The sequence below is a fragment of the Heloderma suspectum genome, chromosome 2 (assembly GCF_057233095.1).
Source record: "Heloderma suspectum isolate Gila_16-S chromosome 2, 16-S_ref, whole genome shotgun sequence".
Classification (NCBI taxonomy): domain Eukaryota; kingdom Metazoa; phylum Chordata; class Lepidosauria; order Squamata; family Helodermatidae; genus Heloderma; species Heloderma suspectum.
Window position 1 is genome coordinate 154526753 of NC_139459.1, and position 16730 is coordinate 154543482.

General features: G+C 43.4%; 1 protein-coding gene across 1 annotated transcript in view; it reads left to right on the top strand.

Annotated features, from left to right (window-relative positions):
• The window catches only part of SPAG17 (sperm associated antigen 17), a 265350-nt gene that overhangs the window by 156289 nt on the left and 92331 nt on the right, over positions 1–16730 (top strand). The window contains exons 27-33 of the mRNA XM_084835270.1: positions 3958–4084; positions 4746–4960; positions 7186–7327; positions 9968–10122; positions 10496–10687; positions 11800–11912; positions 12060–12190. Of these exons, the coding sequence (XP_084691396.1) occupies positions 3958–4084; positions 4746–4960; positions 7186–7327; positions 9968–10122; positions 10496–10687; positions 11800–11912; positions 12060–12190 (1075 nt within the window). The remainder of the gene's footprint in view (positions 1–3957; positions 4085–4745; positions 4961–7185; positions 7328–9967; positions 10123–10495; positions 10688–11799; positions 11913–12059; positions 12191–16730) is intronic.

The following is a 16730-nucleotide window of genomic DNA, read 5'->3' on the forward strand; positions in this document are numbered from 1 at the left end:
CATTCTAAGGCCTCCTGTGAGGCCTTGGCAAGGCACTTTGCAGATAAAATTGATCAGATTAGGTGTGTTACTCTGGACGCTGTGGATACAGTTTGTGAGGCGGCCTGTGGCAAACCGGTTTTGTGGGATCGGTTCCAGCTTCTTCCTCCTGATGAAGTGGACAAGGTGCTTTCATCTGTATGGCCGACCACCTGCTTACTTGATCCTTGCCCATCGTGGCTCATTATGGGCTGCAGCGAGAGGCTGGGTGAGGGTATCAAGGTGGTGGTGAACGCCTCCCTTGAGGAGGGAGTGATGCCATCAGCCCTCAAGGAGGCAGTGATAAGACCGCTCTTAAAGAAGCCCTCCTTGGATCCTCAAGTTCTGAACAACTTTCATCCAGTCTCAAATCTGCCATTTTTGGGCAAGGTGATTGAGCGGGTGGTGGCGGTGCAGTTGAAGGCACACTTGGAAGAAACTGATGATCTAGACCCATTTCAGTTGGGCTTCAGGCCTGGGCATGGGACAGAAACGGCCTTGGTAGCCTTGGTAGATGATATGAGGAGGGTTCTGGATAGGGGTGAATGCTCCTTCCTTGTTCTCCTCAACCTCTCAGCGGCTTTTGATACCGTTGTCCATGATATCCTCTTGGACCGCCTGGAGGGGTTGGGCATTGGGGACACCGTATTGCGGTGGTTCCGGTCCTTCCTCTCTGGCAGGTACCAGAGGGTAGCACTGGAGAGGAGGTTTCGGACCCGTGGCCACTTACTTGTGGGGTGCCACAGGGTTCCATCCTCTCCCCGATGCTATTTAACATCTATGTGAAGCCTCTGGGGGCTATCATCAGGAGATTTGGGGTGCAGTGTCATCAATATGCGGATGACACGCAGCTCTACCTCTCGTTCAAATCTTCACCAAGGTTGGCTGTAGAATCCCTGTCCAAATGTCTGGAGACGGTGAGTGGCTGGATGGGGAGGAATAAGCTGAAGCTGAACCCTGACAAGACCGAGGTACTTTTGGTGGGAGACAAGAGGAGGCTGGGGGATGTTGAACTGGTATTGAATGGGGTACGGCTACCCTTGAAAGACCGGGTCCACAGCCTGGGGGTCATTTTGGACTCCCAGCTGTCCATGGAGGCTCAGGTGTCAGCTGTGAGCCAGACAGCGCTGTATCAACTCCATCTGATACGGCGGCTGCGCCCCTTCCTTCCCGACCATCTGCTCCCATCGGTACTACATGCCCTGGTCTCCTCTCGTTTAGACTACTGTAATGCGCTCTACGTGGGGTTACCCTTGAAGACGGTTCGGAAACTGCAGCTGGTACAGAACGTGGCGGCTCGCCTGATTAAAGGCAGCCGCCGGCGAGATCACATCACTCCAGTGCTGAAGGAGTTGCACTGGTTACCAGTTGTTTTCCGGGCCAAATTCAAGGTGTTGGTTTTGACCTTTAATACCCTATATGGTTCCGGCCCAGCCTATCTTAAGGAGCGCCTCCAGCAGCACCAGCCAGGCCGCTTAACAAGATCAGCCTCAGATGGCCTTCTGTCTGTCCCATCAACCAGGACAGCTAGACTGGTGGGGACGAGGGAGAGGGCCTTTTCTGTGGTGGCCCCCACTCTGTGGAACTCCCTCCCTAGGAAACTCCGTCATGCCCCCTCTTTAATGAGCTTCCGTCATGCATTAAAAACGTGGTTGTTCAGGCAGGCATTTGGGGTGGGTTAGGGTATTTTAGGAAATGTTTTTATTGTAGAATTTTATTGTTTTAAACTGTTTTATTGTATGTTGTACATCGCCCAGAGTGGCTGGGTGACCAGCCAGATGGGCGATTAATAAATTAATAATAAATAATAAAATAAAAATAAAATTTGCTGTAGCCTTTGGGGACTTCTGTAGCTGACTTCACTGTCAGCTTCTGTAGTGGGTTACCAGCCACCATAGAAGAGTTTGAAATTTAGGACCTGTCTAGATTTTCCAAATTTCTGACTTTTTTTTCTGTTTTAAACTTGCTGTCTTGATTCCTTTCCTGCTTCCTGATAAATCTCATAGAACTCTTTGAACTGGGCCTCAGCTTTCCCTGGCAAAGTTACAGACCAGGAGCTCCTTCCTAGAAACTTGACAGTTCACCATACTATGAGGATGTTGGGGTGAGAAAACACAGGGAGACGAAGTGGAGCCTTTGGCCGGTTGCAGTTGGAAAGGAATATTGTCATATCCATGGATTTGTCATCCCTGATTTTATTCCAGTGTTGGCAGTTGGGCTGAGGAGAAACAGTGATTTTTACCCCCCAAATCATGAAATTGACCCAATAATTTGAGGAGAAATGGTTTTCTGAAATGGCCCCTCCTCAATGTTGTTTCTCAAAATAATTTCTCTGATTCTTCAGCATATTACTTGAGAATAAGTCCCATTGAACTCAGTGGAGCTTACTGATTAGACATGCATATAATTGCACTGTAATCTCTGATCATCTCTCTCCCCCGCCCTCCCATGCATGGGATGCCTTTTAAACCCTGGGTCTGCTTTAGCATAAAGCATTCTTGACTCTTTTTTTGCAAAACATTTTTAACATTTTTCCTAGTACTTCAGGTTTAAAAATAGGGTTACATTGTGACTTCATATATTAACAAGCCTGCTTCAGTCTTTGTCCTTTCTTTGGAGGGGTATTTAACACTATACCTCTAAAATAAAATGAGCTTCTGCAGGAACAATCTTTCCATTCTGTAAAAGTGTGTGTTTTTCTGTAAATGCTCAACTGCTGTCCACTGCAGTTGTCGAGTGAGTGACAAAGGAGGCAGCCTCTTTTTATGGCAGCAGCCATTTTGAATTTCCCATCCCCAGTGGAAGGAGTGGCACTCTGTAATTGTCAGTTCAGTTCTCCAGTTTCATATAGACAGGACTAAGACCATCAGGCAATTCTAAGTCCTTCAGTTAGTATTTTGCTCCTCATACCCCTTCAAGCATATTCCCATGACAGTTTACAAAAATAATAAAACAATTAAAAAATATATACAAAACGATAAGCTAAAATCTATAAAATTATAAAGCAATCAGGATTAAAACAGCGTCTATAAACCTCAGGAAAATAAAAGGGTATTTGCCTTTCACTGAAAAGTCAATAAATTAGGTACCAGGTGAACCTCTTTGGGGACAGTGTTCTAGACAGGGCGCTACCATCACCTCAGGGGCACCAGCAAGAAGCCTTCCATTGAATATCTTCCAGCAAGAGGCCTTCTATTGAACAATATGTGGCCCATCACATATTCCGGTCCTAAGCCATGAAGGATTTTAAAGGTGAAAATCTGGAAACAGACCAGGAGTCAGTGTTGTTGGCATAGCACAGAGCATGATATGATCATACTCAGTTAGAAATGTAGCTGCAGCTTTCTGCACTAACTGCAGTTTCCAGAGATTCTTCAAAGGCAGCTTCGTGTTACCAGAGCTGAGGCCAAGCTATCTCTGTCCAGCTAGGGTTGTAGCTACCATACAACGATAGATCAAGGCACATCCCCAAGTTATGAACCTGTTCCTGCAGGGGGAGTGCAACTCCGTCTAGTACAGGGATGAGGTAGGAGTTTGTTCATTCTAATCAAACTTACCTGATCTCTCGCGTCCTGGACTGATGTGTAGATCAGAATATATTTCACTCACAAAATCCACACTGCAACAAATTGTACAAGGTGGTCCAAGAGCTACCCTGTATTCTTCAACCATTAGTAGTTGCTTGGAGCAACTAACTGCATGCATCTAAAAACAGGGTACAAGTGTCCCTGTATTGCAAAAGAAGTTAATGATGTGCTCTTGCATTGTATGGGGGAAAAAACATGGCTGTCACCATGAACCCATGAGGGCTGCCATGCTTTTTTCCCCATATAATGTCCCCAGTAAGCGCCCAGCATTTTAGCTATATTTGCTGCACTGAGTATAGCTGATATTAATTGTACGGGTTTTAACATGAACAATGTGTTTTGCTCTTCTTAGGTACTCTTTTCTGATGGCACAGTGATCAAGAGTCCTGATTCTGGCCCTGTGATACCACCTCCACCTGCACCCAGTACACCTCATACAGAGATCATGGCTTCTCCTGAAATTAGCACCAAGAAAAGCAGTAGGTAGCTTTCTACTCCAGGTGCTGGCATAGAAACTGTGAGCAAAAAATATTCTGAAACTTCTTTTCTGATTCATGTATTATGGATCCCACAGACTCAGGAAAGTGATGGTCTGGTTCAAAATGCCCCTTTTCACAATGGTGCTAAATATGTTTCTTTCCCTCACTTCTGATGCTCATATCTCAGGAAATAATGATAAAGCCTTGAAACAAAAACTGTACTGAAGATCATGTCTGTGAGAATATTTTAATGGCACAGAACTGGGATACATAGGCATCACGTGGAAGAATTTTTAATTTACCAAACTATTTTTTCTACTAAAGGAGCAACTGCTTCTTTACCACCTTATTTTTGCAACCTTGTCTCATTTGCTTTCTGCATTAAGTATTTGCTGTTCTCCTGACACAGGGCACATAAGCTAACATAAAAGGTTAGCTTAGAGCAGCAAGGAAGGAAAAAAAGTTTTCCAACTTCAAGGTTCCTGCCTTTCATTCTGTGTAGGTTTCGGGAAGGGGGGGGGGGTTAGTGGAAGAAGAAACCTTGGCCCTTCAACAGACCCACAGATGATGGAGGATGAAGATGATGATAGTAGCAGTAATAGTCGTATTTAAAAGGCTATCATTGTATGTGAATACATCTTTTCTTCTTCTGATTCTCTAGGAAAAAATACCAAGGGTTCTCTTGCACCAAAAACTGAAGCAGCTGAAACAGTTGCTCAAGATCACCTGTCTGATACAGAACAATCCCCAGATGCCCTGGCAGGCACCTGGATAACCACTACTCCATTAGGCATTCAAGTAGGCACTAAAGGATCAGAGAGACTTGATCTGAAGCCACTGTTGGCCTACCAGGCCACTGATCCAGTTAATGGAACGGTAATACTGTATCATCTGTCATATGTTTTCATCTCTCTGTGTCATAGAGATCATATGCTACCTTTATTTCCCTGTAGTTGTCTTTCACAGTAAAGCATGAGAAGACACTAGGTCCTTTTTAATAGGGGTGTGGGGACCAAACATCCACTTCCAGAATTAAGGGGCACAGAAGTACCCCTTTAGTTAAAGCAAGTTGCAAAAAAGGTTCTGCCGTTATAAGCCTCAAAATTCTATATCTTATAAAATTGACTCCTGTTGAGCTAATAATTTGAAACGTGGCATCTGTGATCTACCAAATAAGTCTACTGTGCAAAATTTCAAACCAAACTGCTAAAAATTGAGTACAGGTACAGCAAGTTAAAAAGCGCTGAAAATTGACACATTTATTCCAATTTGCAGGACTACATATCATACATTTCTTTCAAGTCTGCATGAAAATTACTGATGTACTTTATTCAGGCATGTCGAGGAGGCATGCTTAATTGGTTTTATGAAATTCTGAGTCACAGCTCAGAAGTTGTTAAGGTTTTCCTGCCCCATTATAGCTTATGGCAGCAACTGCTCACTAAATTATCTTGTGTATGCTCAGTTTCATTCTAAAGCTTGAATGTAACCTCACAAGGTCAGGCTACAAGTTACTACACAGATTGGGTCCCCAGTGAGGGAAGGAAGGCTTAGGGAGACTTAAACCCTTTGATTCCCCCCCCCCCGCCCCTGTGGCCCCACATGCCTCCAATTTACATTGCCAAAAATGTAAATTGCAGGTGTAGGGCAAAGGATTAAAGCCCTCTACCACCCACTCTAGGGTCCTGATCCATATTAGGTCCCATGCACTTACTTTTGAGTAAAAAGAAGAAACAAATGAGCTACAAATTTAAAGTAACATGTAGTTTGATCATCAGGGAATTAGGTGTGTGTGTGTGGAATGCATAGGTGAGTAACAACAGAAGGATCAGGGAATCGCACTACCTTTCTGAAAGCAGAAATGCAGTACAAGAGCCTCAACTCCTTTCCACATAGTAGGCAAAGGAAATATGGGAATTGGGGCCCATTTGCTGACCTTCTGAAAACAGAAAGACTGTGTGAGGGCCCCAGTCATGGTGTCCTTTTCTGTGAGATAGGGAAAGGATGTACAAAGATTGTGTCTCACACTAGGGGTATTCACACATTATACTGAACATGCGTTCACTTATTGCATAAATTTGTTGCTTTCCAATAAAACCTCAGATGCTGTAAATGCGGCCTGGCCAAACCTCGATACTAAAAATTCTGCAATTGCAAGTATTGCCATTCAGCCATAGCTCATACACCATATTTGGCACGTAGAAAAGAAAATGACAAGAACTCATCATCGGCACCTACCAGATGATCCAAAGTAAAAATCACCCTAACTGTCTTTGTTTGCCACTAAAACATTTTCTTGCCAATTTTTAGATCTGGATTGCCCCATAAAGTCAATTTACATGAGAAAAATGGATCAAAGTGTACTTGATATGACATTATACTCCACACATTTCTAACTGTAGAAACTGTGGGAAGAACCCTATGCATTCTTGTATGTCTAGAACCTAATGCCATCCATTTAGAGAGAGGAACTAGACAAGAAGATTCCAAAACTGACCAAGGTGGAGGATCTGATGCAGACAGGAAAATTCAGTATGAATCAGCACATAAGCCCAATGATATAAAGCAAGATCCGCAACACCAAATCCACCTTCTTTAATTGGAAGTTGCATCCTTTACAGAGATAATTTTGGAGAAGAGGACCCCTCACAACATTTATGAAACAAAGCATTAGTTTTCTGAAAATATTTGCCAAATATAGATAAGGAAATCCCCAATATAATAAACAATCCAGGGTACACTTTCATCTAAAGTGTATTACCTTACCCCACAGACTCAGTTTTAAAGATGCTCATCTATCTAAATCCTAAGAAACCTCAATCAGTTTATTCAAGGAGGGTTAGTTTTAAGTAAGCACCATTTGTGAAATTGCACATCATTACTGATCACAGGGCATGTATGTTAAGACATTAGCATCTGCTTCCAATTTCTTGGATTTGTGGAGCTTGAGCCAACATGAAATAGACTTTAATCTGATCTTAAACTGGTTGGCTTTTCATAATTAAATATGTATTAAATTAATGAATATGTATTAAATTTTGACTTAACATTCAAAATTAATCCATCCACAAAACTTCATCAATATTCTTTTCTTATTCTAGGTAGTGATAATGAGAGAAGATAGAGTAGTTGTGGTGGAGAAAAGAGATGGTTCCAGAATAGTAGATCATGCTGATGGCACCAGAATAACTACCTTCTTCCAAGAGTATGTTGAAATTGTGCCTAATGACAATGAAGAACAAGGTATGAGTATGAATCCTATGGGTGGTATCCAGTTAACCCATCTGGCCAATACAACAACTTCTTTCAGTGGAACAGAGAGGGGTGCTTCCACCTGTAGCCCCTTGCACATCCTCAAAATCTGCTCTGGGGGGTTAGGGGACCCTCCAGAAATGTTTTTTGGAGGACAGGAGGAGGAGTGCACAAGTCCAACTGTGCGCACATCGTTGCTATACACTGACAATCGAGTGAGGGCACCACTGTCAACTTCCAAGGAGGGGAAAGGTGTGCTTGGCCAGGCTCCTGCCTGTGCAGGAGCCAGGAGTCCTGGTTGCCAGCCCCACACCCTGCATACAGCCCCCACTCCTTGGCCAACTGGTGGCTTGGCCTGGACTGTTAACCCTTCCCGCTCTCCTTTGGCAGGACAGAAGATGAGAGGAAGGTGCCTGCCTCCTTCTCGGCTCCAAAAGGAGAGTGGGAAGGGTAAATCTCCTTCCCACACTCCTTCAGCAGGATGGCAGTTGAGAGGAAAGCACACGATTTCTTCTCGCGCCTTGGCTTCAATCTGCCAAAGGAGAGTGGAAAGGGTTAACCTCCTCCTGGTCTATTAACCCTTCCCTCTCTCCTTTGGCAGAATGGAAACTGAGAGGAAAGTGCCTGCATCCTTGTCGGCTTCATTCTGCGAAAGGAGAGTGGGAAGGGTTAACCTCCTTCCCGCTTTCCTTCAGCAGGAAGGCAGCTGCTCCAGTGCCACGGCCCCAAGCAAGCAACTGCACCTTCCTCTGCCCTGCCTGGCAGAGACTGGAGCAGTCGCTCTCGGTGGCCACAGCAGAGGCAGGATAGGATTGGAACTGAGAGAGAGCTTCCATCTTGGCTCCTGTCCCATCCTGCTGCCACCGCCACCCAGCTCGTAGGAGTAGCGGGAGCCTGCTCAGTGATCAGGCAGCCCGCGCACCCCCGTGGATCGTCTTGCACACCCCCTGGAGTTCATACGCCCCACTTTGGAGACCACTGCACTAGTAGGACCTACCTCTGATGCAACGGGAAGCCAATATTTCTTAAGGCAACCAGAAAGAGCAGAAACACTTGTTTCTGGAACAGGGCAGGTCAGCAAAGCTTACAGAAGGTTGTTTTTTGAAGCACTGCTTCCTATTGTGGTAGCAGTAGGTCCCATGGGCTCAACAGAAGTAGTGGAGGTGTGGTGGCGGTACTGGACAGTGCCCAAAGCCCTCAGACCACTTGGTGTGAACTCTAGGTTAAGTAAGAAGTCTAGTTTGCCTGTATGTCCAGTCATTTTACTGGATGTACAGAGAAGCTGGACTGGCACACAGCACCCACTTGGCTCAATCGGGGGTGGGAAAGAGAATTGCCCTCCCTTGCTCCTCCCTGCAGACTTGCATGATGTGAAACATCCCTCAAAAATCCCTTTGAAAAGTGCCTGGAAACTGCAGCTGGTGCACAGTGCGATAATGACAGACTTTTCTAAGGCCAATAGAAATCATGTGACTGTCAGGATTGATTCTGAGCGCAGGGAGATAGTTAGCAGCTCAGATTCAGAAGAGGAACAGCCAGAACTGGGGGATGCATTTTCCCAAGCCAGTTCAGATATGGGTAGGCATTCCTCTCAGGTCACTAACTCCCAGATGGCTGGGCCTGAAGCCCCCATCCCCCTGTCCCCCTCTGAGAAGTCAGGAGAAGGAGGAGAGCGGGGGCTGTGACCTAAGACATGCTAGGCTACAGTGCAGAGCTAAGAGGGAAACGTCAGGAGCAGAGCTCAGACGGTCGACCTGGTTAGCGATGCATGAGACGTGACGGAGGGAAGCATCATTGGAAGGGCGGGATATCCCTCCCTAAGTTAGTCTAGCCAGCAAGCCTCACTTCAAACTGTAGGCAACATCATTTGAATCCCCTGGAGGCATTCCTTTGTAGCCTGAGAGTCTTCGAGGATTTGCATCTGTAATGAACCTGTTGATAACGAATTAAAGGCCTGAGACTGAAGCCTCTCTGTTTATGTGTGTGAGCGCATAAGGAAAGAAGGGGCCCAAGGAAACGTGACAGTGACTTCCCTATTGCTTCTGAGCCCAGTTCAAAGTTCTGGCTATTTCCTTCAAACCCCTTAATGATTTAGGACCAGGACTGACTCCTCCAATATTATTCCACCAAACCATTCAGTGGAGGCTCTGTTTCATACCCCACCACTGTCAGCATGTCAGATGATGGGGACATGGGATATGGCCTTCTCGGTGATAGTGTCAAGACTGTAGAATGCTGTGCCCTGGGAAGTCTGACAGGCACTGCTCTTACTGACATCTTTTGAAAATGGTCTTATTCCATTGAGCATTTACTCTCAAGACTTGAACTTCTTTGCCCTTACTATCTTGAAATTATTTTTGGCTTTGCTGTTTTGTGTTCATTTTTTGGTAAAAATACTTTTATTGTATAGTTTTTATTTTATATTGTAAGCTACATTAGGGGTCCCATGTCTGGGACAGAAAGTGTATAAACATTTCACTAAAATAAAAGTGTTGCATCCATCTTTTCCAGTACAAGACAGGGGCTCAAAAGTCATCCTTATGAGAAATAACATAATTCCACTGCTCAGTGTAAACTTCCTCACAGCTGAATATAAGTGCTCTTCTGAAGTTGGTTTGATTTCATTTCTAGACACTAACTCTCAAATCATCACAAGGAAGGTGAAGTGTATGCGTGTAGAAAATCCAGACTTTGCAACTGTCATAACAAACTGTGAGGACAGCACGTGTTGTGCTATTTTTGCTGATGGAACCTCAATTATATCGAAGCCACAAGGAACATACCAAGTGAGTCTAAATTTAATAATGTATGCAGAGATGTTCCAACTCTTCATGTCTCAATGTCTTGTTTGTTCCTCATTGCTTCCCAAACCACAATGTTCCAGTTATTCAAAGTTCAATAGGAAGTTAATAAATGTCATTATTCCACATATAACTCCTAAAACTGATGCTGGAGGAAGTGTTATTCTAGGACGTGAAAAAATTAATAGATGGTAGGCAGAAAGAGATACATAAAAGTAATTGGTTACACTGAGAGAATCAAGTGTAAAGGGATGGACTACAATCAGTTTTCATACTAACTCATCCTCTGTTTCCATATCACTTACAAGGATTGCTATATTTACTGGTGGCTGACTCTCCTTCCTTATTATTATGTTAGATACTGCCCATGAACAAAGGCTGCCTTTTCATCGATGAAAATTGTTCTGCAGTTTACTCCCCAGAAGCGTTTGAAAAAAGTGAATGTGAACTTCTATCTAATGTGGAGGACCAGCAGGCAGGGAAATACATTATGAAACACAGCTCTAGCATTGCCTGTGAGGTAACAGACCTTGCAGGGAACATTTTCAAGGTAAAAAAAACCTCTAAGCTTTATTCTTGAGGTAATTTATAGATTTGTTTTACATAGTTTCATTTTGAATTCATTTGTACTTATTAAAACTTCTCAATTGGTTGCTTTTAATTGAGTGAGACACATTTAAATAAATTTGTATATCACCAAAGATCAATGCAGGGGAGTTTTGAGGATATTGAAGAAGGCATAGTTTTTCTTCAGATTGAGGTAATTTACCCCTGAATAATCAAAAGCTAGGAAGGCCTGGAGTGCTATGGTCCATGGGGTCATGAAGAGTCGGACACGACTGAATGACTGAACAACAACAAATCAAAAGCTCCTAGTTTTTAAGAAAGAAAGACAACATTTGATAGTTTTTTTTATCCATTTAGGAATCTGGAATATAGACTATATCTTATTACAGTAACACACCAGAGCCAAAGCAGCTTAAAAATGAATGAGTATCCATTAGTTTTGTAGAAAACCTAGATTTCAAAAACCTTCAGTTACCTATGATTTTTATTGCTCAAAAGAAAAGCATAGTAGTTATACCCTGAAATGTAAATGATATGTTAGCGTTTTGGACACAGACTAGAAGGAAAGTTGCCCTTAAGTTCCTTTTTCTCCAGATATGCAACACAGAGCAGCAAGTTACTGGCTGTGTTTGCAAGTAACACTAAAACTAAATCATAGTTTAGCATTACATGCACAAGCCTCCGACACAGCCATGAGGAGCGGATCCGAAATATGGGTCTGCACAGAAAAAACAATGGCTTGGCACTTGCTTCTGATATCGGGTTGCTTCAGTTTCATGCTTTGGACTGACATTTCAGTTCTGATCTGAAGTAGAGCCTTGCTTTAGTTTATTTATTATTTGGATTGTGAAAAAATGCTTCCCATTCAACTCAGCCTTTTTTAAATTAAAATATCTTTGCCCTTTTAATCTATAGCTGATTGCAGCAGGTGAGAATTGTGAGGAAAGGATGAGATTGATGCACTAGAATAAGCAGCTTCTCCCTACAGTTTCAACTGAAAGCAGTTTCTGCATCCATACTACCAAGAATATGCGTGCCCAGAAAGTATATGGAGAACAACAGTTATGGATAAGCAACTCTGTTTTTTTATTGCAGGTCATGGCTGATGGCAGCACATTTGAATTAATTGCTAGCATTGATTCTGATGGAAAGGAATCAGAACCCACAGAAATTCAGACTCCAGTCATTTATGGAGAACATGCACCCAGGTATGCAATCAATAAATTTTGTGTACTCTGAAGGGAACGTTATTCAATAGCCCAGTTTTGATCCTCCAGTAATTCTTCTGGAATTCTACTTTCTCATTTTATGTTTTGCATGCTTGAACTGATCAGATTTATGGATTGGTGGTTTAGATTCTTCATTGTCTATGCGGACGGCTCTGGGACTGAACTCCTCCGTACCAGAGACACAGAAGAATACCTGGCTATGGCATATGGTGATCCAGTTACAGCAGTTCTACAAGAGCCAATACAAGAATGCCCAGGTAGGAATGCATCATTCATTTAGATCAGGCTTGCTTCTGAGGGGCTTTCCCCACAATTAGGTTTTTGCACATTATTTGTTTCAAACAGTCCATATTCCAGACTCAAAGTTGCATTTCTAATTTCTTAGGGTTCAGAGTGCTTCCTATCATATATTATGTGTAAAATTGACGACTAAAGTAGGTCATTATTATTATCCCCATATTGCAGATGAAGAGAATGAGGCTGAGAGTAACTTGTTGAAGGCAAGTTCATGGCAGAGGCATGATTCAAGCTAGGGACTTTCTGACGCCAAGCAGAGCTACGAAGAAATCACGTCAGACTTTGAAGCTTTGGGAAGGAAACTCAAGAACTTTGTGGCCCAGATAGTTTTCTCATCCATCCTTCCAGTAGTTGAAGGGATAGAAAGGGAACGAAAAATACTCCGGGTGAATGACTGGCTACGAAGGTGGTGCCGGCACAAGAGATTTGGATTCTGGGACCACGGGCTATACTTCCTGGAAGATGGGGTGTTGGCAAGGGATGGGTTGCACCTCACAAAGGCTGGGAAGAATGTGTTTGGCCACAGCATGAAGAACGTCATCAGGAGGGCTTTAAACTGAATCCTACGGGTAAGGGAGATGTAAAATTGGGGGTAACAATGGATGAAGGCTCATGCACCGCAACAGAGAGAACAGCTCTAATAGTGCCCAATAATAGTCTTCAGACACATGTAGGAAGAAAGCACATGGTCTTCGATGTCTATATACTAATGCCCAGAGTATGGGAAACAAACAGAACAAACTTGAACTCTTAATACAAGAGGGAAATTATGACTTGATAGGTGTAACTGAGACTTGGTGGGATGATTCCGATGACTGGAATACAGCAACTGAAGGATATAACTTGTTCAAAAAGGACAGGAGAAACAGAAAGGGAGGTGGGGTTGCACTATCTGTGAAAAATACATATGTCTTCACAGAAATAGAGGTGGATGAGCTTGGTAGCCCCATTGAGAGCATCTGGATCAAAATAAATGGACCAAAGAATAAAAGAAACCTGGTGGTCGGAGTCTACTACTGGCCACCCAACCAAGGAGAAGACGAGGATGAAACATGTGAAAAGCAAATAGCCAGTGTTTCAAGGAATCATGATGTAGTAGTAATGGGGACTTCAATTTCCCCGATATTTGTTGGGAGACAAATTCTGTAAAACATGGCCCCTCCAAGAAATTCCTGACTTGTGTGGTGGATAACTTCCTCCTACAGAAAGTGTAGGAAGGAACTAGAGGATTGGCTATCCTTGGCTTGATCCTAACCAACAGAGATGACTTAGTGGATAAAGTAGCAGTTACAGGAACTCTGGGGGAAAGTGACCATGTTATACTTGAGTTCTTGGTTCTAAGGGAAGCAAAAGCCGAGTGTAGTCAAACACGTACCCTGGATTTTAGGAAAGCTGATTTTAATAAACTCAGAACAGTGATAAGTAAGGTACCATGGCAAGCGACTCTAATGAGAAAAGGAGTCCAAGATGGGTGGGAGCTTTTAAAAAAGGAAATTCTCAAGGCACAATTACAAACAATTCCAATGAGAAAAAAAGGTGGAAGACAACAGAAGAAGCCAATGTGGCTTCACAAAAAGCTTAGAGATTACCTGAAAACCAAAAAGGACACATATAGGAAGTGGAAGGAAGGCAAAGCAACAAAGGAAGAGTACAGGGGGTGGCACAGAATTGCAGGGAAGGCTAAAGCTGAGAACGAGCTGAGGTTAGCAAGGGATGCTAAAAGCAACAGGAAGGCTTTCTTCAACTATGTGCATAGTAAAAGACAGAGGAAAGAAATGGTTGTTCAGCTATTAAATAAGGATGGCAAAACGATAACAGATGACAAAGAAAAGGCAGAGGTGCTCAATTCCTACTTTGGCTCAGTCTTCTCCCAAAAGAGGGTCTGTGACCCCCCCTGGCAAAGGCGAAGTACAGGCTGAAGGGGCAGGATTGCAGCTTGAGATTGAGAAGCATATGGTCAAGGAACACCTAATTACTTTGAATGAGTTCAAATCTCCAGGGCCAGATGAGCTGCATCCTAGAGTAATCAAGGAACTGGCAGAAGAACTCTCAGAACCGCTGTCTATTATCTTTGAGAAATCCTGGAGGAGGGGTGAAGTGCCAGATGAGTGGAGGAGGGCTAATGTTGTCCCTATCTTCAAAAAAAAGGAACCTGGGAAGTACAGACCAGTCAGTCTGGCATCCATCCCGGGGAAAATTCTGGAGCAGATGATAAAGCAATCCATCTGTAAGCACCTTGAAAACAATGCAGTGATTACTCAAAGCCAACATGGATTTGTCAAGAACAACTCCTGCCAGACGAATCTGATCTCATTTTTTGATCAAGTAACCTCCCATGTGGACCATGGGAATGCTGTGGACATCATATACCTCGACTTCAGCAAAACTTTCGACAAAGTGCCCCATGATATCCTGATGAGCAAACTAGCTCAAAGTGGGCTAGATGAAACCACTCTCAGATGGATCCACAGTTGGCTACAGAATTGGACTCAAAGAGTGCTTATCAATGGGACCTTCTCAAACTGGGGAGAGGTAACGAGTGGGGTACCGCAAGGCTCAGCCCTGGGCCCAGTGTTCTTCAACATTTTTATTAATGACTTGGACGAGGAGGTGAAGGGAATGTTGATGAAATTTGCAGATGACACAAAATTGGGCGGGATAGCTAATACTCTGGAAGACAGAAACAAAATTCAAAGTGATCTTGATAGACTGGAGTGCTGGGCAGAAAACAACAGAATGAGATTTAATAGGGATAAATGCCAAGTTCTGCACCTAGGAAAAAGAAACTAAATGCACAGTTACAAGATGGGGGATACGTGGCTCAACAACACTACAAGCAAGAAGGATCTTGGAATTGCTGTAGATCAGAAGCTGAATATGAGCCAACAATGTGATGTGGCTGCCAAAAAGGCAAATGCCAGTTTGGGCTGCATTTATAGAAGCATAGCTTCCCAATCCCAGGAAGTACTAGTTCCCCTCTACTCAGCACGGATTAGGCCTCATCTGGAGTACTGTGTCCAGTTCTGGACACCACATTTTAAGAAGGATGCAGAGAAAATGGAGAGGGTTCAGAGGAGGGCAACAAAGATGATCAGGGGACTGGAAACAAAGCCCTATGAAGAGATTGAAAGAACTGGGCATGTTTCGCCTTGAGAAGAGAAGACTGAGGGGAGATATGATAGCGCTCTTCAAGTACTTGAAAGGTTGTCCCAGAGAGGAAGGCCAGGATCTCTTCTCAATCATCCCAGAGTGTAGGACACGGAATAATGGGCTCAAGTTACAGGAAGCCAGATTCCGGCTGAACATCAGGAAAAACTTCCTGACTGTTAGAGCAATACGACAATGAAACCAATTGGACCAATTGGAATGCCACACTGGAGGCATTCAAGACGAGGCTGGACAGCCATCTGTCAGGGATGCTCTGACTTAGATTCCTACATTGAGCAGGGGGTTGGACTGTACGGCCTTGTAAGCCCCTTCCAGCTCTAGTATTCTAAGATTCTATGATTCATAGTCAGTCACTTCACCATTCTGCTACAGCTTTTCAGACATTCAAAGAACAATATTCTATTCTTGGGAAAATACTGTACTTCCCACAGAAGTATCTGCTCTTTGCGCTTTTAAATGTAATGTGGCCCGTGGTTGCATGAGTGTCAAGGATATTTCTGAAACATAATTTTAGACGAGTGACACAGCTTTCCCTTCCACATACCTTTTTCATTATATGAACTCTTCATTTTAGGTTGGGTTGAAAAATCCAAAAACATTCTTTGGAGATAGTATAATCTGCACTCTTGCAGCATAGGACTGTGCTCCAACTATAATTTTTAAATCCAAATAGATTAAAATTCTCCATCATGGGGGGAAATGACATCATAGACTGAAGTGGCACCTTGAGCCAGAGTTCTGATTCACCAAAACAATCATACTAAACAACTATAAAAACCTACAAAAATCAACAACCAAGGAAAGCGTATAAAATGCAATGCTTCAGAGCATCCTATTCAATAAAGATGGACAGCTTATGTCTGTCTTGAAAGTGAAAAACAGAGGAACAAAGAGAGGCCTAGAGGAAGATAAAATGGACAAATAATGGGAGAAATTATGTTGAAAACTCCAAAAGGAGAAACTGACCCAGGGCTTCTTCACATGGGGCTTTTATCCTGCAATTAAGATTGGTTACTGACAAGGTTTGTGGGTCCTTTACATGATGCTGTCAACTTTGAGCACATCTCCCATGCTTTCCGTTCATTTCCGCAGCTTTATTTGAAACGGAGATCATGAGGTAATAAAAAGAAGTGGTTTGGAGCGGTTTGACTTTGTCCGTGTAAAGAGGAAGTGGCACTATAACAGTGCCATCTAGTGGCTGTATAATGAAATGTATAGAACTTGCATATAAAGCCAATCCTCTGAAAAAAACCAGGAAGTTTGTGTAAAGGAGCCCATCTGTTAGGAGCGCCCTAGCTGCCTCTTACAGTCCCCTCCAATAGCCAACTCAAG